At 52.6% G+C, this 21559-nt stretch overlaps 2 protein-coding genes across 3 annotated transcripts in view; one reads left to right on the top strand and one right to left on the bottom strand.

Annotated features, from left to right (window-relative positions):
- Window positions 1-10183: 10183 nt before the first annotated feature.
- Window positions 10184-17872, bottom strand: RAB24 (RAB24, member RAS oncogene family). Of its 2 annotated transcripts, none has more exons than XM_061579141.1 (2): window positions 17716-17872; window positions 10184-11760 (listed from the first exon to the last, which is right to left on the bottom strand). In XM_061579141.1, the coding sequence occupies exons 1-2, from the start codon at window positions 17835-17837 to the stop codon at window positions 11079-11081; spliced, it is 804 nt and encodes a 267-aa protein (XP_061435125.1). In that variant the 5' UTR covers window positions 17838-17872; the 3' UTR covers window positions 10184-11078. The 2 variants fall into 2 exon arrangements, with proteins under 2 accessions (XP_061435125.1, XP_061435126.1); XM_061579142.1 differs by having other exon boundaries at window positions 10184-11757; window positions 17716-17769.
- Window positions 17873-18687: 815 nt separating this feature from the next.
- HIBADH (3-hydroxyisobutyrate dehydrogenase) overlaps window positions 18688-21559 on the top strand; it is a 28731-nt gene continuing 25859 nt past the window's right edge. Inside the window, exon 1 of the mRNA XM_061579140.1 lies at window positions 18688-18916. Coding sequence (XP_061435124.1) covers window positions 18856-18916 — 61 coding nt within the window. The 5' untranslated portion in view covers window positions 18688-18855. The remainder of the gene's footprint in view (window positions 18917-21559) is intronic.

Raw genomic sequence — 21559 nt, 5'->3', positions numbered from 1 at the left:
GACACTTTGAAATAAAAGACAGGGAAAACAAAAAAGAGAATTGCTAACATCACATCCAGCCAGCCACCTCCGTTTCTCATAACAAGCGCGGGTGAAGCTTCGTGTGTAGCTTCGTCCTCTGTCACTGGCCTGCTGCTGGATTTGTAAATCGGGTTGGTCCGGTCCGAGATCCTTTATCTTTTTTATTTCTTCCAGCGAAAGCCTTGTGAAAGGGTTTTTTTGTAAATAAATTACAGAATTTGGATGAACTGCTGCCATTGTTTACACAAAAAATTTGATCAGCCTAGCAAGTGTCAAAGTGGTGTCGCCTTCGCACTCGCAGTAGTGGCCTACAGCGTAAATTTGAATGACAGGTGACGAGAACCAATCAGATTGGATAAAATAACATGTATCCAATTCTGATTGGCCAGGGACGCAACGACTTGCGCCCCGAGGAGAATCTTTAAGAAACCAATTAGAGACCAGCTTCAGGTCACATGCTGTCCGAAAATGTAAAGTCTCACATAGACATCCATTTGTCCGGCGCCCCGCATGAAACACATTGAAAAACATAGAAAATAGTTGACCGATTAAAGCCAGTTTTTATTAAATGCTGATGCTTTTCTTACTACCAGCCGGCACATTGTATGAAAAAAATATTTTATTTATGTATTTGTATATAAATTTTGCATATGTATATTTCTTGAATATTGATGGGGGCGGCGCCCCTGCGCCCTCTATTGACGAGCCGCCACTGGTGTATGCATGTGTAGGGGTGTCAGGGGAAGGATTCCCACCAATAGATGGGTTAGTGGGAGGGGTGATCGAAGAGATATAAGGAGAGAACGGGCGGGAAGAAGGGGCCTTTGGCGGGAACGAGATTGGGACGGCTGGGGGACAGGTGTGGAGAGAAGGAAAAGAATAAAGGACGAGACCCCTGCAATCTGGTGTCGGCTCCTACTTTACATCTGGTGGCAGCGGTGGGATCTCATGGCTACAAAGAAAAATCCCCGCGGGAAAGAGCCAAGGGAGGAGGAAGCAGGGGCCGGGGATCCTTCCCATCCCGGGCAACAAGGGGGCCTGCTATCAGAAGCAGCAGCAGGGGGCCCGGATCGCCTGGAGGACACCATGGAGGACCGCATGGCCCGCGTGGAGAGGGCACTCCAGGAGCTCCTACAGAGGCTCCCTATGGGGGACCCGCCAGCACCGGGACCCCCACCCCCACGCGTACTACGGGAGGAGAGGCCACGGGACCCGGAGGCCGACCAGCCGGCCGGGCAACCAACCTCGTCACGCCAGCCGCCGCCGGTCCCGCCAAAACCCCCAGGGCTAACCACCCAACAGGGAGAGCAGGTGGCCGGACGGCCGCGTCGGCTGGGGCCCGTCGACAAGTTCGTGGCTGAGGAAGAAGACTGGGAGGAGTTTGTCCGCCGATTCGAGGCTGCCTTCCACGCTCTCGAGTGGACAGACGAAGAGGCACTACGAGCGCTGCCATCCGTTCTGGGCAAGGAAGCACTCGCCTCTTACACCTCCCTTCCCTCGCACAGCAAGACCACGCTACAGGCGGCCTACGAGGCTTTGGGGGAGATCTATTGCCCGGCGGAAGGGGCCTTTAAACGGTTCCAGGATCGCCAGCGAGGGGCTAAAGAATCCCCTTTATCCTACAGGGGTGCACTGCTCGTGTTGGCGAGGAGAGCTTTCCCTCGCCTGGCTGAAGAAGCGCTCGAGGATCTCGTGGTCGAGCACCTCATCGCCTACGCTTGCCGCGCCGGCGTTGTAATGCCCGTGGTGACGCCGGGGGAACGCACCTCGCTGTGGGCTGCCCGGACCATCCAAGCCCACGAGCAGGTCATGGGCCGGGCGCCACCCGTGGGCCCGGTAGCTGGCGCGGCGGGGGGGAACAGCCGAGCCGTTGCCGCGGCACTACTGGGTCCAGCGACACCAACCGCCGAACCTGCACCGTCGCCACAGGCTGCCTGTGGAGCAGCTGGGGACGGACCCCCGACGTCTGAGACGGAGCCATCGCTACGGGAGGTGTACGCGGCGATCCGGGGACTGGCGGAGCAGAGGGACCAGGGGCGCGACCAACCGCCGCGTCGCTGGCAGCCGCCTCTACAACATCGTGCCGAGCCCCCCCGACGGAACGCCCCGTGGGTCTGCCACCGTTGTGGTCGAGAGGGGCATGTGGCGAGGGGGTGCCGCACAGAGCCGGAGGCCGCCAACGTTACCTGGAACCCGCCGGGGCCGAACGCCGACAGGATCCAGGCGAGTGACGCCGTCCCGCCCGGCCTCTCGGTCGGGCCGAGCAATTATAATTCCGACGCCGCGAACTTACCGGGAGTCTCCTCGGGGTGGGCGCCGTCGGTGTCGTTCCCCGGTCCCCATTGTCCGGGTCGGGGGAAGGGAATCGCGCCGGGGATAGCGCCGGGGCCTGGGATTGCGTCGCGACCAGGGGTGGCGTCGCGACCCGGAGTGGCGTCGCGAACGGACGTGACGTTGCATCCGGGAGTGACGTCGCGGCCAGGAGTGGTGTCGCGGATCACGTCGGGGATCGCGCCGAGGCCGGAGACCGCGTCGGGAGTCGCGCCGGGGCCGGAGACCGCGTCGGGAGTCGCGCCGGGGCCGGAAGGGACGTCGCGGGCGGACGTGACGTCGCGGGCGGAGGTGACGTCGCGGGCGGAGGTGACGTCGCGGGCGGAGGTGACGTCGCGGGCGGGCGTGGTTTCACCGGCGGGCGTGACGTCGCGGGCGGGCGTGACGTCCCGGGCGGGCGTGACGTCGCGGGCGGGCGTGACGTCGCGGGCGGGCGTGACGTCCCGGGCGGGCGTGACGTCGCGGGCGGGCGTGACGTCGCGGGCGAGCGTGACGTCGCCGGCGGGCGTGACGTCACCAATTGCCTGCGACGCCGGCGAGTTGCCAGGGGCAACGGCCCGGGGGCGGAGGCAGCCCACAAGATTGACAGTGCGCCCTGAAGCAGTTCCACGGGCCGCCTCACCACCGCTTTGCGGCAGATTGAGACGGAACCAGGGGGACCACGCCCCCGTGACAAAGGGAAGGGAGGGGAGAAGGGAGGGGCTCACGGGAAGGCCCACCCCCCAGTCCCCACTGCCCCCTACAATGGGGGGGGCCCCCCACACCACAAGGGGGGCCCATCCTACGTCACCAAAGGGGGGCAATTTGCACCACACAGAGAGCCCAGCCCGCAACCCAGGGGTAAGCCCACACTATGTAACAAGGGCGCGTTCACCCTGCTGCGACGCACTCCAAAGGGAGGAACCCCATCTTCAGTCCATTCACATCCATCCCCCATCATTTCACCATGCACCACAGGATAACGAGACGCCGCCTGGTCAGTGGCCGGACTCAGCCACACAATGGAGGAAGCTGGCAAGGCGGGTGGTAGCGGCCACGTCAGGAACCTCGGTCCTGGTCGGTGAAATCGCGGGAGTGTCGGCACGTATCTTGGTTGATACGGGGGCATCAGCCACGATCATCTCGAGCACCATGCACGAGATGCTGCCGGATAAAATCCGACCTTTAGTCCCCGTCAAGACAACGTTCATTGCAGCAAATGGAGGCAGCATGGGCTTCCTGGGCCAGGTTGAAGCCCCGATACAGATTGGGCAGCTTTCGGTAGCAGGACCCATCCTTGTCTCCGCAACATTGCCCGTACCCTGCCTGTTGGGGACGGACTTTCTGAGGCGGATGCCAATGAAAATCGATCTGGCCAATGGGCGGGTGGAAGTCCAGGGAACGCATCTCCATTTCCTAAAGGCGGAGGGAGCCAGCCGGGGAGTACCCTACGTGCAGGCTCTGGTCAGTAAGTCTGTCTCCATTCCCCCGGCAGCCCAGATGCTGATTCCGCTGCAATATCGGTCTCCCCTCGTGACAGCCCGACCAGACTCACCCATCCTGGTGTCTCCGGCATCAGCTGCCATGGATCGCCATGCGCTGGTGGGGGCCGAAACTATTGTACAGAGGAACCAGCATCTGTTCATTCAGGTGCTGAACATCTCCGATAGAACAGCGACGGTGCAGGAGGGAACAGTTCTGGCCCACGTTAGTCCCTTGTCACTAGGAGCCCCAGGGACAAAGCCCGAGCTTGTAGGCAGCATCAGCCAGTCCGAGGACAGAGGGGCCGAATCGTGGATGGACCAGCTGGCGGGGCCTGAGCCGGGATTGCCGCCCGACCAGAAACAGCAGCTGCACTCATTATTGCATGAGTTCTCGGACGTGTTCAGCCGGGGACCGTTCGACCTAGGGCGCACAAATCTGTCGCAGCACCACATTAACACGGGAGATGCCGCACCCCTGCGCCAAAACACATATAGAATGAGCCCAATGGAAAAAGGGCACATTCAACAAGCGGTGCAGGAGATGCTGCGGGCCGACATAATTTCTCCATCCTCGAGTCCCTGGGGGGCACCGGTGGTCCTAGTCAAGAAGTCAGACGGGTCACTGAGATTCTGTGTGGACTTCCGACGCCTCAATGCCGTCACGCTGGCCGACGCATATCCCCTACCACGTATTGACGACTCATTGGATGCACTGGCGGGAGCAAAATTTTTCAGTACGCTGGATTTATTGTCCGGGTTCTGGCAGGTCCCACTAGACGCGGACTCCCGGCCTAAAACAGCGTTCCGGACACCACAGGGCCTGTTCGAGTTCAACTGCCTGCCTATGGGCCTCCAGACTGCGCCGGCGACGTTCCAACGCATAATGGAGTTGGCCTTAGCAGGCCTCCAATGGGAAACGTGCCTCATCTACCTGGATGACGTCATTGTCTTCAGCCGATCATTCGAGGAACACATTGACCGATTACGTCAGGTATTCCTGCGGTTCCGGAACGCGAACTTGAAGCTCAAGCCGTCGAAGTGCCACCTTATGCAGTCGTCGGTACGCTACTTGGGCCACGTCGTCAGTGAGTCTGGAGTGGCTACAGACCCGGAAAAGACGGCCTGCGTGAGGGCCTGGGCTGTTCCCACAACGGTTCCAGAGGTACGCCGGTTTGTGGGTTTCGTTTCTTATTACCGCCGGTTCGTACCCAACTTCGCAACCATTGCCAAGCCCTTGCACGTGTTGACGGCGAAGAACCAGAGGTTTTATTGGGGCCCTCTGGAGGAAGAGGCATTCCAGCAGCTGCGCTCACGTCTGACAGATGCACCACCATTGGCTTTTCCGGATTTTGGCCTCCCCTTTATCCTGGACACGGACGCCAGCGATGTGGGCATCGGCAGTGTTTTGTCGCAAGTCCAGCAGGGTCGCGAGGTGGTTATCGCCTATGGTAGTCGCGTGCTTTCATCAGCGGAGCAGCGCTACTGCGTCACACGTAGGGAACTCCTGGCAGTCGTTCACTTCGTGCAGCAATTTCGACCCTACCTGTATGGTCGCAAATTTACGGTCCGCACTGACCACGCGGCCTTGCAGTATTCGCTCCGCATCGACCAGCCTTCGGGCCAGCTGGCCAGATGGATAGAGCGCCTGCAGGAGTACAGGTACCAAGTAGTGCATCGCAAAGGGACCAGACATGCCAACGCAGACGCATTGTCCCGACTGGCGCCCCAGGGCCCTTGTGCATGCACCACAGGCGGGGCACGCTGCAAGGAGGCGAGGCCGGAGGGGACAGTCATCGCTCCCGTACGCACGGCGGAGGACGCACAGGGTGAGGTCCAGCTGACCGACCACGACCTGGGGCTGACCTTGGACGATTGGCGACGGCTACAGCTGGAGGAAGCCCCACTGCGAACGCTACGCGCCTCAGCAGAGGCAGGGGGGGAGGAGTACATCGTATGGGAGGACCTCCTCATGCGATGGGACCCGACAGGGCGCCGACGATGCCTGGTAGTTCCGGAGTCGCTGCGTCAACAATTGGTTATGGACGTACACGGCCGCCAGCTGCTGCACCTGGCGGGGCGGAAGACACTGTACACATTACAGAGTCGGTACTTTTGGCCAGGTATGACCGCTGATGTGCATCGATGGGTCGCTACCTGCGTCGAATGTGCGCGGCGAAAGCCGCCACCCCGGGTAAGCCGGGCGCCCCTACAGCCCATCACGGTGACCAGGGTCAACGAATTGGTTGCGTTGGACATCCTGGGACCACTGCCGGTCACGCCACGGGGAAATAAATACCTGTTGGTCGGAGTCGAGTACTGCACGAGATGGCCGATGGCGTGGGCCCTCCCGGACCAAACGGCACAGACCATCGCCGATGCCTTCGTGGGAGGCTATGTCCTTGATAAGGGGGCACCGGAGCGGTTGCTCACGGATCAGGGCAGGAATTTCTCCTCACAGCTATTGAAGGACGTCTGCTCTATCCTGGGCACTAAAAAGGTCCGAACATCTCCGTATCATCCCCAGACCGATGGGATGGTAGAGCGGCTTAACCGCACCATAGCGGCCATGCTGTCCCAAGTGGTGGACGAAAACCATTCCGACTGGGACCTCCACATTCCATCTGTCTTAGCGGCGTACAGGGTGGCCCCACACGCGGCGACGGGGTTCTCGCCGTTTTTCCTGATGTACGGACGGGATCCCGTTCCGCCTATTGAGGTGCAGTTGACGGACATTCCCGCAAGAGCCGACGCATGGCCGAAGGCACTAAAGACCTCCCTCATTTATTTGAGAGAGGCCCGCCAAGCAGCCGAGGCCGCATCGGCCACGAGCCAAGAGAGTAATGTACGGATACGGGAGAGGACAGTGACAGCCAAGCCCTTCAAAGTCGGGGACCAGGCATGGCTACACTGTCCTCAGGTGCCGGTTGGCCTCTCACCAAAGCTGCACCGACCCTGGAAAGGGCCGGTCGAGGTCATTAAAGCACTCCGACCGCAGTGCGTCCAGGTCCAACTGGGTAAGCGACGATGGTTTGTACACCCCACCCGCCTTAAGCCATACATCTCTCCACCGTCATCTTCACCAACATCACCACCAACATCACTGCCAACATCATCATCATCCCTACCCAGGCCAAGGTCGCCGACCACCACGCACCGACCGGCAGGGGGTTCGGTGCCCTGTGTTCCCTTGTCACCTACAGCACCCCATGTGAGGCCTGACGGAGCGGCGGCACGAGCGGGGGCCGGAGAGACAGCGGCGCCGGGCAAGGCGACACCAGCACCACCGAACCAGGGACCGCGACGAGAGGGCCTTCGAAGGAGGGGGCCGCCACGGTCATCTGCTGCCTGTGGATGTCCGGGCTGTTACGGGATGCTGGCTGGAGACCTGGGCAGGCCGCGCAATTGATTTCGTTGTGTTATGTTGCATTGTATGGTTGTGGGGGGGGTAAGGGCTGTCGTCACTGTCAGTGGGGGGAGGCATGGGGAGATTTAAATGGTCCATGGGGGAGGCAGAACCGAGGACGGTTATTTTTTTCTCCGGGGGGGGGGGTGATGTAGGGGTGTCAGGGGAAGGATTCCCACCAATAGATGGGTTAGTGGGAGGGGTGATCGAAGAGATATAAGGAGAGAACGGGCGGGAAGAAGGGGCCTTTGGCGGGAACGAGATTGGGACGGCTGGGGGACAGGTGTGGAGAGAAGGAAAAGAATAAAGGACGAGACCCCTGCAATCTGGTGTCGGCTCCTACTTTACACATGTGTGTGTATGTGTGTGTATGTGTTTGTGTGTATGTGCGTGTATGTATGTGTGTGTATGTGTGTATGTATGTGTGTGTATGTGTGTGTCTGCAGCAAGCGCGTGCATGTGTACCTATGGACGCGCGCGCGTGTGTTGTGTAGGGGGAACGGTAGTGTAGTGCTTAGCGTGCTGCCTGTGTCTGTGTGTCTGTGTATGTGTGTCTGTGTGTGTGTGTCTGTGTGTGTGTCTGTCTGTGTGTCTGTGTGTGTGTCTGTGTGTGTGTCTGTGTGTGTGCGCGTGTGTTGTGTAGGGGGAACGGTAGTGTAGTGCTTAGCGTGCTGCCTGTGTGTGTGTGTCTGTGTGTGTGGTGTGTGGGGAGCGGTAGTGTAGTGGTTAGCGTGCTGTCTGTGTGTGTGTGTCTGTGTGTGTGTCTGTGTGTGTGTCTGTGTGTGTCTGTCTGTGTGTCTGTGTGTGTGTGTCTGTGTGTGTGTCTGTGTGTGTGCGCGTGTGTTGTGTAGGGGGAACGGTAGTGTAGTGCTTAGCGTGCTGCCTGTGTCTGTGTGTGTGTGTCTGTGTGTGTGTCTGTGTGTGTGCGTGTGTGGTGTGTAGGGGGAACGGTAGTGTAGTGCTTAGCGTGCTGCCTGTGTGTGTGTGTCTGTGTATCTGTGTGTGTGTGTCTGTGTGTGTGTCTGTGTGTGTGTGTGTCTGTGTGTGTGTGTCTGTGTGTGTGTCTGTGTGTCTGTGTGTGTGTCTGTGTGTGTGCGTGTGTGGTGTGTAGGGGTAACGGTAGTGTAGTGCTTAGCGTACTGCCTGTGTGTGTGTCTGTGTGTGTGTCTGTGTGTGTGTGTGTCTGTGTGTGTGTCTGTGTGTGTGTCTGTGTGTGTGCGTGTGTGGTGTGTGGGGAGCGGTAGTGTAGTGGTTAGCGTGCTGTCTGTGTGTCTGTGTGTGTGTGTCTGTCTGTGTGTCTGTGTGTGTGTCTGTGTGTGTGCGTGTGTGGGGAGCGGTAGTGTAGTGGTTAGCGTGCTGTCTGTGTGTCTGTCTGTGTCTGTCTGTGTGTGTCTGCGTGTGTCTGTGTGTGTGTGTGTGTCTGTGCGTCTGTGTGTGTGAGGAGCGGTGGGTGTAGTGGTTAACGCTACGCTGCGCTACCAACCCGGCGAACCGAGTTCGATTCCCGCTCATGGCCACCACCGGTCAAGATTATTTGAACCTCCCATAGGTCGACTCAGCCTCAAACGAGTAACTGGTGTGGCGTATTAACATCGCCACTGGGGAGACAAAGGCGGCCGGCCGTGGTGGATACAAGTCCCGGGCGAAGCCGGGTAGTCCAGCTAGTCCGCAGAGAAAACAGCAGTACTGTGTATCCAGTCTGCAGACCAAGAGAGCAACAACCTTCAAATCGCCACAAAGCTGCCACTGATGTTGTTCTCACGTCGTGAGAATTTTTTTTATATTTATATTATTTTATTTCCCTTCTACGTGACTTTACCGAAAGAACCAAGAATATGAATCCCTGCAGTCACGAAAGCTTTAAATCAAAATGTTGGTCATAGTTGATGCACCTCAAATGTAGTTTCATGTTGTCATATGTTGCCTTAACATGGACTGTATGACCAACTGGAATTGATGGCAAAACATTTCCATTATGCAGCAACACAGCTTTAAGACTCATCTTCGATGAATCAATGAAGAGTCTCCACTCATCTGGATCATGAACGATGTTGAGGGCTGCCATCACACCATCGATGTTGTTGCAGGCTCCAAGATCACCTTCCATGAAGAATGGGACAAGATCCTTTTGATGGTCAAGGAACATGGAAACCCTAACATCAACTGCCACGCCTTTAACTTCCTCTATCCATTGCTGGCCGATACTACCTCGAGTAATAGCATACTTATCCAATGCTGGCCGAGACTACCTCTAGTACACCATGCCTATTGCATGTGCTATCCACTGCTGGCCTCGGTTCCATCTCTATTGCTTTTTCTCTATCATGGCCGAGACTCCATCTCTATAGGATGCTCTATCCACTGCAGACCTAGACTCTTGTGCCCCGCCCACTCCATTCTGACACTTGGCCTACGCCCACCTTTAAACTTTTATAAACAGTTGCATTTGGAGGCTTACTCCCCTTTTCTCTCCGCCTGATGACAACCGCTTGTCTTGCGATAAACGTCGTAGTTTTTTGTTTATTTTATTTTTTATTAATTTGAACCTATCTACATGACTTTACCGAAAGACCCAAAGAATATATATATTAATGCTTTTAACATGCAATTCCTATATTCGATTAACAGTTATTTTGGTTAACAGTAGTTTTCTTGGAACAGATAAAAAAACGTTAATGAAGGGACTACTCTATATTTTCACCAAGTGGAAATCGTAGGTAACTATCGCAGTGAACATGCCACTATCTTTGGCATTTGTCATACAAATACATAAATGTAACACCTCATAGTGTCATTATAAAACGATAATTTAAAATGTTTTGACCTTCAAGCATTAACCGGCATGGTAAAGCATCGTCAAAGAAATCCCCACAGGCGATGCGCATCGGAGGCATTCACCCAGGGGCGAATTTACAAAGATGTGTGATTTAAATGATCAGAAAAGGAAGTTACTTTAAACCAGGAGTGTACACAAGATAAGTTTTAATAATAGATTAACTTACAGCCAGTTGAACAAACTTAAGATAATACGAGCTTGTGAAACTAATCACAAAAGTAAACATTTAGGCATGAGCAGCTCAGGCAAGACCGACTTGGCAATATGAACACACAACAAACTAAACACAAAAAGCAGTTCTAAAGAAATTAGTTTTAAATCCAGATGAATTAAAAGTGCATAGCTCCAGTGGCTTCCTAATATCGGAAGAGCGTTCCAGACGGCCGCAGAAGCACATCTGAAAGCACTGTGTGATGCGGTGACCGTCTTTATTCGACGACCAGCCAAAAGCTGCCGGAGTTCACGTGATGATGGTTTACGGTCCTTGATGAGATCAGCGAGGTAGAGACCATGTGCAGATTCTCAACCACTCGTCCGCTGTCATTTAAAAGCGTAAACATGAGACAGGGCGCACACGCACACGTGAAGAGCACAGCTCCTCAGCGGTATTGGTAGCATGCGCACCGCGTGGCTCGCCATCCACTCCCGTAATCGGTCGACGTTTCACTTCCCGTTCCCTTCCCTTCAAACAAGAAACGAACTATATTTTTATTTTACCAGAGGGTAAGTGCCACTGCTGCTGAGCCTATGTAGTTCTTTTCAAAATCGACCCTGGGCTATCACAAATGATAGCTTAACGAAGTGGGATTATCATTATCATCGCGTGGAAATTTATAGCAGCAGTCAAATACTCTGGACGTGTGACGTTGATTCTGAATATGGAGGGGAATAATCAGAGGGCCCGGAGAAAAATCCACACAACCAAGGTGAGAGAGAAAATGAGCTAACACAGCTCTGTGGGGCCTTATCCACTGATCAAATAAAAGTTTTATCGTTTCATAGTTTATAGCCCCAGGGGGGGGTCTCACTTCACGCAGCATTTGGAGCTGCCTGCGCCACTCGCGCCACCCGCCGCAAGGTCGACCCCCGACTTCTCCCTCGCCGGCTCGTCCGCAAAGTCCTCGGCGACGGCGCGGAAGAGCGCCTCCACGTTCTCGCCGCTCTTGCTGGACGTCTCGTAGAGGCGCGCCTGTAGCTCTTCGGCGAGGTCCTGCGCGTCGTGGCGGTCCACGCGTCGGCCCACCCCTCCTCCGCCCTCCGTCGCGAGGTCGAGCTTGGTGCCGCACAGGTAGATACGGCACTCGGGCTCGCAGCGCCGCAGCTCGTCGGTCCAGAAGCGGGCACGCTCGAAGCTGCGCTCGTCAGTCAGGTCATAGCAGATGACGGCTGCCCGGGCCCCGCGGTAGTAGACTCGGCTCATGGCCTCGTAGCGCTCCGAGCCGGCCGTGTCCCACACGCCCAACGTTAGCGAGCGGCCGCCCCGGCCCGACGAAGATGACACCTCCAAGCGACGGGCGCCGAACGCGGCGCCGATGGTATTCTGGTAGGGCACAGCCTGGAAGCGCTGGTGTACAAACCGCTCAACCAGGCTCGTCTTGCCGCTGTACTCGCGCCCCAGAAGCACCACCTTCACGTCCACCTTCTGCCCGCTCATCGCCGCCTCCTGCTGGTGGTGCTGCTGCTGCCGCTGCGGCCGCCAGCTCCTGCTGCACACGACGCAACCGCTCGTTAGGGCTGTCACACAGCGATGCGCTTGCCGCCTCCCAATCTCCCTCTCTCTCCTCTGGCACGATCTGTTGCTGCGTTTGATTTTTTTGTTCGTGCATACGTTTGATTTTCGGCATTGTGCGTACGTACGTATGTTGATACTTACATTGCACCTTACATTGCCAGGTACGGTGGAAGGACTCACAAACTAAACAATGTATGTATATTGAACTTAGTAGTGATGGTGCTGATGATGGTACTCATGATGGTACGCATGATGGTGGTGATGCTGATGACTGTGTTCATGGTGCTGATAGTAGTGATGGTGCTGATAGTAGTGATGGTGATGATGACAGTGATGGTGATGTATGTTGAAACTTCCTTTGCACCGTACGTAGCCAACAGTAGTAATCAGAGGTGCAGGGGAAGGACAACAAACTAACCAATTTCGATTTAAAGCTTTCGTGACTGCAGGGATTCATCTTCTTGGTTCTTTCGGTAAAGTCACGTAGAAGGGAAGTAATAAAATAATAAAAATAAAACATAATAAAATAATTCTCACGACGTTTCGGCCACAACACAAGCAGCCGTCCTCAGGTGAAAACCAGGTCTGTCGGGGAGACAGCGTCTGAATGAAACAGCACACGAGCTTGGAGCATATATATATAAGCTGGGTTAGAAGGGGGGGAAAGGGCGCTTCGACAAAAGAATTTGCATATCAAGAGGAATTTAGCATATTTATGGGAAATGCAGGAATGTGATTAGTACTACATATGCCCGTGCATTATGCAGGACTGGCAGCATCAAAGGAGGGGATATGGGAAATGCAGGTATGTGAATACTGTAGTACTAATTATGCCCGTGCATTATGCAGGATTAGCAGCATCAAAGGGAGGGGATAGGGGTAGCATTAATAAAGGGAAGGAGTGTTAATAGTATGTAGCTGCAGTAACTAAAACCAACACGTAAACAACAAAAGTATGAACTACATAGTATCATCAGTATACTAACTATACTCTACAATAAGCTGAGTTACTAACAGTAAGTCATACATTACAATTCTACGTCGTAAAAATTATATATGCTTCCATCTAAACTTTATTCTCTTACATCACACGAGTCTACACCGTACTATATACTGCCATAGACAAACCCAACATTAAATTATATACTGTATTGCTATAAACCACCTTATACATTGTAATATAACACTATGTATTATTCTACCACCCTAATGTATATCACACTGCTATATATTCACTATACAATTACGATACTCTATATTACTTTGAACATTGTATTAAGCATATAAATGTTATACTATTTGTTATTATACACTGTACCATTGAACGCCGTGTCAATGGGTGAGTAGTGGAAGGAAACTTGCAGCGGAGCAAAGAATCCATTCCCTGCGGAGAATACAATGCCAGTGAGTGGAACGTGGCCTGAAAGTCACCGTAAACGTGAACACAATCAGTTAAGATCCGAAATGGATTATTACGTCCTTCCAATGATTGCTAAGCCAGAATCCATCTTCCCGGTTAAAATTGTCTCTGTGTTTGTATATGTGGATCGCCTCATCAACGAATCTCTCATGGTAGCCAGATGGCTTGCAGAGAACCTCTGTCTTGGAGAAGTCAATGTCATGTGAGCCCATTGAATTGTAACAGTGATCTGCCACGGCTGAGGTGTTTGTCCTACCGTGTTTCAAGTCTGCTTTATGTTCACGGATGCGGTCCGAGACATGTCGTTTGGTTTCTCCAATGTAACTGCTACCACAGAGGCAACTTAGTTTGTAGACGCCAGGGTACTGTATGTCTGGAACCACATCTTTTACAGACGGGACCAGATCACAGATTTTATGTACTGTGTTGAATCTGACCTGGATCTTGTGTTTAATCAGGATTTTGGAGATCTTTTTTGTGACCCCAGCAATGTAGGGTAAGGTGATGGTCTTGAAAGGCTCCTCAACAGGATCCTTTTTGATGGTTGGAGTGATGGCCTTGCAGATTGTGTAGTCGGAGTAACCATTAGCCTTAAGAGCTTGGCGTACGTGTTTGAGTTCACTGGCAATGTGTTCCTGATCGGAAATGCATTGGGCTCTATGGTATAGAGTCTTGATGAGGGAATTCTTCTGGGATGGATGGTGGTGGGAATCTGGTTTCAGGTAAGCATCCGTATGGGTGGCTTTCCTGTAGACAGAGTGGCTCATTGAACCATCAGGTCTCCTTTTAATTAGGACATCCAAAAAGGGTAGCTTGCCATCTTTTTCGACTTCCATGGTGAATCTGATGGCTGGATGTATGGAATTTGTGGTCGAGAAATTGGTCTAGAGCAGGCCGGCCATGTGGCCAGATGACAAAAGTGTCATCTATGTACCTCTTCCACAAGGTTGGGCGTAGAGTGGCAGTCTGGATGGCGTCAGTCTCAAATTTCTCCATGAAGACGTTGGCTACAACCGGAGATAGGGGGGAGCCCATTGGGGTGCCCTCAGTTTGCCTGTAGAAAGTTCCATTCCAGGTGAAGTATGTATTGGTTAAGCAGTGTCTCACCAGGGGGGGTACCCCAGCATTCAGTCCTTGATGAACCAAGTCTTCAATGATTGCGATGGTGTCAGGTACACGAACCTTGGTGAACAAGGAAACCACATCAAAACTGACAAGTAGGTCGTCTGGGGACAGGGCAATCCCCTTGATTGTCGATACCAGGTCAGTAGAGTTTAGTACCGCAGAGGTGGTTTTTCCAGTGAAAGGCCGTAGGATTTCAGACAAAAAACGAGCCAGTTTATATAGGTGGGGAAGTTGATAGTAGAGACAATGGGACGAAGAGGTGTATCTTCTTTATGTATCTTTGGCAAGCCGTATAATCTTGGTGGCCTGGCTGCAGAAGGTTTCAACGAGAACTGTTTGGTCTGATCAATTAATGCGGTTGAATCAGAAATTATTTGCTTGGTTTTAGAGACGAGGCTGTTGGTGGGGTCTCTTTTTATATTTGTATAGCTGCCATCGTTGAGTAGTTCTTAAATTTTGTTGTTGTATTCTATTTTGTCCATGATGACAGTGGCATTGCCTTTGTCGGCTGAGAGGATGACAAAGTCATCCCTCTTTTTCAATTGAGCTAATTCAAAACGCTAATCTTTGCTGATGTTGTTTAAGGCTAATGGTTACTCCGACTACACAATCCGCAAGGCCATCACTCCAACCATCAAGGAGGATCCTGTTGAGGAGCCTTTCAAGACCATCACCTTACCCTACATTGCTGGGTCACAAAAAAGATCTCCAAAATCCTGATTAAACACAAGATCCAGGTCCGATTCAACACAGTACATAAAATCCGTGATCTGGTCCCGTCTGTAAAAGATGTGGTTCCAGACATACAGTACCCTGGCGTCTACAAACTAAGTTGCCTCTGTGGTAGCAGTTACATTGGGGAAACCAAACGACATGTCTCGGACCGCATCCGTGAACATAAAGCAGACCTGAAACACGGTAGAACAAACACCTCAGCCGTGGCAGATCACTGTTACAACTCAGTGGGCTCACATGACATTGACTTCTCCAAGACAGAGGTTCTCTGCAAGCCATCTGGCTATCATGAGAGATTCGTTCATGAGGCGATCCACATATACAAACACAGAGACAATTTCAACCGAGAAGATGGATTCTGGCTTAGCAATCATTGGAAGGACGTAATAAACCATTTCGGATCTTAACTGATTGTGTTCACGTTTACGGTGACTTTCAAACCGCGTTCTACTCACTGGCATTGTATTCTCCGCAGGGAATGGATTCTTTGCTCCGCTGCAAGTTTCCTCTCACTACTCACCCATTGACACGACGGTCAATGGTACTGTGTATAATAACAAATAGTATAACATTTATATGCTTAATACAATGTTCAAAGTAATATATAGCATCGTAATTGTATAGTGAATATATAGCAGTGTGATATACATTAGGGTGGTAGAATAATACATAGTGTTATATTACAATGTATAAGGTGGTTTATAGCAATACAGTATATAATTTAACATTGGGTTTGTCTATGGCAGTTTATAGTATGGTGTAGACTCGTGTGATGTAAGAGAATAAAGTTTAGATGGAAGCATATTATATAATTTTTACGACGTAGAATTGTAATGTATTACTTACTGTTAGTAACTCAGCTTATTGTAGAGTATAGTTAGTATACTGATGATACTATGTAGTTCATACTTTTGTTGTTTACGTGTTGGTTTTAGTTACTGCAGCTACATACTATTAACACTCCTTCCCTTTATTAATGCTACCCCTATCCCCTCCCTTTGATGCTGCTAATCCTGCATAATGCACAGGCATAATTAGTACTACAGTATTCACATACCTGCATTTCCCATATCCCCTCCCTTTGATGCTGCTAGTCCTGCATAATGCACGGGCATATGTAGTACTAATCACATTCCTGCATTTCCCATAAATATGCTAAATTCCTCTTGATATGCAAATTCTTTTGTCGAAGCGCCCTTTCCCCCCCTTCCAACCCAGCTTATATATGCTCCAAGCTCGTGTGCTGTTTCATTCAGACGCTGTCTCCCCGACAGACCTGGTTTTCACCTGAGGACGGCTGCTTGCGTTGTGGCCGAAACGTCGTGAGAATTATTTTATGTTTTATTTTTATTATTTTATTACTTCCCTTCTACGTGACTTTACCGAAAGAACCAAGAAGATGAAACTAACCAATATAGGTGAGTTGAACTTGGGAGTGATGATGATGGTGGTGATGGTGCTGCTGATGGTGTTGATGCTGCTGATGATAGTGATGGTGACGTATGTCACCATCACTATCATTATCGACAGGCACGTCAATCACGTGGGGAATGCCAATGCACGCGTCTCCACGCTTGCATCGCGGTCTATCAACTACTGGATTGAAGATAAATACAACGTCCGGAACTGTATTTTGTGTTCCCACCGAATCCACGCGTTTCCTCTCCTCCGTGTGGAGCGCGAATCGCCTTCCCGTATGCCTGAATCGTCGTCTCTCTCACGCGTGATGGAACGCGTGTTTACTGCATCACCACAGCACCTGTACTAGGCCAGGTGTACTTTGAGGCCACGTGAAAGTGTTGGTGACTCGCCTGCCGGCAGGAGATCACAGAGGGACACAGACCTGGCAGGTGCCCCCCCCCCCCCCCCCCCCCCAATGGGTTGACCGACTTGAGAAGACTGCCCCCGATGCACCGCCACCACCGCCTGCTGCTGTGCCCGTCCACGACTTTGCCAACTCGCTGCGTTTTAGCCGCCCGGAGCTCTGCTCGTTATTACAACCCATCAGCATCAATCACCATCATCACCACCACCATTATAATCATCGCCACCACCATCATCATCATCCACACCCCACCGCCACGTCCACGCGTGATTGACTGCGATGCAGATACGGCGGGGGGGGGGGGGCATCGGGGCTCCTCCGTGCCTGTGCCGAGTTGCGCCTATCGTGAGAGAGGGGGGGGGGGGGGCACCATCCAGCAGTGGAATTGAGCACGGCTGAATAATGAAAGAAAGCGCCGAGGTGACGGTGGTAACGAGGTGGAGCGCAGGGGTAACGAGAGGGTAGGGGGGTAATGTGGAGGAGAAAAGCGAGGGGGTAACGCGGTGTCGGGGAGGGGTAACGAGGTGGAGGGGAGGGGTAACGAGGTGGAGGGGAGGGGTAACGAGGTGGAGGGGAGGGGTAACGAGGTGGAGGGGAGGGGTAACGAGGTGGAGGGGAGGGGTAACGAGGTGGAGGGGGGTAACGAGGTGGAGGGGGGGTAACTAGGTGGAGGGGAGGGTAACTAGGTGGAGGGGAGGGGTAACGAGGTGGAGGGGAGGGGTAACGAGGTGGAGGGGTAACGAGGTGGAGGGGGGGTAACGAAGTGGAGGGGAGGGGGGTAACGAGGTGGAGGGGAAACTCGGTGGAGGGGAGGGGTAACGTACCCGCGCTGGAGGAGAAGTGGAAGCGAGTGGGACTCAGGGGCCGCGGTGATTTTACCGCAGGAAGTGACGCACATCACCCGCGCCCCACCTGGGGACCGTGGCGTTTTGCACACGGCTACCATTCTCTTTGGTTCTTTCGGTAAAGTCACGTGAGTTTAAAATAATAAAATTACGACGTTTCGATTGCAACATAAGCAATCATTATATGTACGTGACTTTACGAAAGAACCAAAGAGTATGGATCCCTGCAGTCACGAAAACTTAAAATTTACATTAGCTACCGGCCTATTTTTATTGTTTCGCAACCACCGAATTTTGGCTCCTCGCAGCCTCCAATCAGCGGCGAGCATCGTGGATCGGCCCCCTCCACACCCCCGCGCCTTACAGGGGACCGCGGTGATTTGATGCCGTGGTTGGGGATGATGGCGGTTACCGCCCGGTGGAGGTCACGATCCGAAACGTGTTCGCCGCGGACCCCAGGAAAACCACTGTAGCAGCAGCAGGAAAGGCGACACAAACTCTCCCTGTTCAACATTCACTACAACAACCACCCTCGCTGTGTTTCTCTGTCTCTGCCCGAGCGCTCTCTCGTCCGGGCCCGCAGCAGCAGGAAAGGCGACACAAACTCTCCCTGTTCAACATTCACTACAACAACCACCCTCGCTGTGTTTCTCTGTCTCTGCCCGAGCGCTCTCTCGTCAAGGCCAGCAGCAGCAGGAAAGGCGACACAAACTCTCCCTGTGTCTCTGCCCGAGCGCTCTCTCGTCCGGGCCCGCAGCAGCTGTAGCAGCACCGCTGCTGCTGCTACAGCTACAGCTGCTGCTGCTACAGCTACAGCTGCTGCTGCTACAGCTACAGCTGCTGCTGCTACAGCTACAGCTGCTGCTGCTACAGCTACAGCTGCTGCTGCTACAGCTACAGCTGCTGCTGCTACAGCTACAGCTGCTGCTGCTACAGCTACAGCTGCTGCTGCTACAGCTACAGCTGCTGCTGCTACAGCTACAGCTGCTGCTGCTACAGCTGTAGCTGCTGCTGCTACAGCTGTAGCTGCTGCTGCTACAGCTGTAGCTGCTGCTGTCGCACGCGAGGAGGAGGAGAGGGACCGCGAGGCCCTCGCCTGCGGCCACCGCGGAGCGAGCAATGGCGGCGGCGCTCCTCGTGCGGGGCGCGGGAGCGGTTCGGGCCTGCGGCTCCAGCCTCGGTAACAACAACAACAACCACTACAACAACTATAACAACCACTACAACAACTACAATAACCACTACAGCAACCACAACGACAACCACTAACTACCACTACAACCACTAACAACCGCTAACTACCACTACAACCACTACAACAACCACTAACTACAACAACCACAACTACAACCACTAATTACCACTACAACAACCACTACAACCACTAACTACCACACTACAACCACTATAACAACTACAACTACCACTAACTACCACTACAACCACTAACTACCACTACAACCACTAACTACCACTACAACAACTAAAACTACAACCACGAACTACCACTACAACAACTAACTACTACAACTAACTACTACAACAACACTAACTACTGTAACAACCACTACAACCACCACTACAACAGCAACCAATACAACAACCACCGCCACAACCAATACAGCAACCACCATCACTACATCTACCATCTAACCACAACAACCACAACAGCCACAACACACCTACCACAAAAGCAAACCTCTTTCACCACCACACGACTACACTAAATGTACTCGCCAATCACAGGTCATCGATTTATACTGCAGGAGCTAAAAAGCTGAAATAAAAAGACCTATAAAGCTCCTTTTCACAGATGTCCAGTAAGGGCACGGGGTAAGAACGTTACAACAACACACTGTACATACACACGATTGGAGCGTAAAGTATAGGAAAGACAATCTAATCACTAACTAATTATAAATAATGCACAGTACATAGATTTCTGCCGGTTTGGACACAACAAAACAAAGCTTTCTTCGCCAAGGCAGTCTCTGCTACTCACCACGAGTAACCGCTACTGGTTACCACCATTAACTCTCCACCACCACCACCACATTACTCGGCCACCACACTGCTACACCGATGTAGTGGTCTACAATGTTTCTGTGTACGGATGTTGAACTTCTATCGCACCACCGTAGGTAACCACCGTGCTAACCGGAGGTGCGGCTGGGGGAAGGACAACAAACGAAACGCAAAAAGCATTTCTAAATAAATGAGTTTGTCAATGTATAGTGGTGTAGTATATAGCGTAGCAGTGTAATGTATCGTGTTGTGTATCGTAGTTTGTTAGTTGAACTATCGCACCGTACATAGCAACCGCGCTAATCGGTGTGGCTGGGTGAAGGACTGCAAACTAAACACAACAAGCAGCTCTAAAGAAATTAGTTTATCAATCTAGACGATGATTTAAAAGTACAGCACAGCTCCCAATGGGCTTCCTAATATCGACAGGGAAGAGCGTTCCAGACGGCTGCAGAAGCAGCGCATTTGAAAGCGCGGTGACCACCGTCTTTGCGTTACTCGCCGCACGTGTGCGAGTGAAGTTCACGGGGCCCCAATGAGAGCGTCACCCAGGGCCCACTCCGAGCATGGACGTGCCAGTCTCCCCCACTCCTTTAGATCTCTCATTACAACTCTGGCCAAATGCACTCCTTCCAGATGGCTCGCACACTGCCTCTTTGCCCTGCGAGTGTGCAACCACTTAATTGTGTGTATGCACTGTATGAAACCCGGGCGCCACGGTGGATGGGAGATGTTAACTCCCTCGCCTGATATACAGGAAGCCGTGGGTTCGATCTGCGACCCTGATGATGCCTGTTGTGTATTTGGAGTTTGCGTGTCTCTCTCTCCCGGTGGCCGCTACCTCCGGGTTTTCCCCTCATTTAAAATTAACATCACGCGTTTAGAGCATCCGGCTGCTGCTATAAATTTCCAAGTGATGATACGCCACTTGGCTGAGCTATCATTTGTGATGGCCAGGTCGCTTCTTAAAAAGAGCTACATCTCAGCTCTTTGGGCCTTACCTGGTAAAACTAAAAATTGTTTAGTTTATCAATACGTTTTTCTGGGTGGCTACGCTAGGCCCGGTGCGCATTCTGACTGACTGGTTGGAGGTTGTCAATAAAGTTTGGCTGACTGGCTAGAGGGGACGGGATGGACGTTCACGTCCAAAGCGCGTGAAATATCTTAGTTTAAGTTATATGTTTAACATGTTCGTATTTTTATGTGTGTATCACTACGTGTTTTTAATCTGTGGGGGTATGAACTGTTGTGCGTATGTACCTCATTGATTACCAGTAAGTACATCAGTGTAGTCGTTTGGTGGTGAGCAGCGAAGTGAGTGGGAAGCGGTAGTGTCGTGGTTAACATGCCGCGCTATGTACCTGCCGACCCAACTTCGATTCCCGCTCATGGCCAACACTGGTGGTGATTATCTGAACCGGTTATGGTCCCTCCTTTAGGATAACTCAGCCTCAATTGAGTACCTGGTGTGATGTGTAAACATCCACGAAGACTGGGCATGGTGCTGGCCACCGACCCCCTCATGTGCAGTGCCGGCCTTCATAGGTGCTTGCAAACAGCACTTGCCCTAACAATCTTTTCAGGCTATGTGGGAGATCTTTGTCTTTTGTGATTGAGTATAGGTGTGAGTGTACATGTTTAAGAATGAGTGCGTGTATGTAATTGTGAGTATATGCGAATGTAGGGGAGCACGGGTGGTACATCTGCCAGTCATCTCAGTCAAACCATGGCACCTGGGTCTGTCTCGTGACCTCTTGCCAGCGGGCGTTCGACACTTAACGTGGCCTTAAAGTGCACC

This window comes from Lethenteron reissneri, chromosome 68 (assembly GCF_015708825.2).
Source record: "Lethenteron reissneri isolate LAM-NWPU_2019-01 chromosome 68, ASM1570882v1, whole genome shotgun sequence".
Classification (NCBI taxonomy): Eukaryota; Metazoa; Chordata; class Hyperoartia; order Petromyzontiformes; family Petromyzontidae; genus Lethenteron; species Lethenteron reissneri.
The sequence above is the reverse complement of the archived record's forward strand: the minus strand, read 5'-3'. Positions and strand labels throughout refer to the sequence as shown.

Bases quoted from the DNA above. Each gene is read 5' to 3' on its own strand.
- RAB24 (XM_061579141.1), bottom strand. From the start codon at position 17,837: ATGGTAGCCGTGTGCAAAACGCCACGGTCCCCAGGTGGGGCGCGGGTG. The intron at 11,761-17,715 runs GTACGTTACCCC...CGTCGTGTGCAG, and splicing joins CCACTTCTCCTCCAGCGCGG to CAGGAGCTGGCGGCCGCAGC.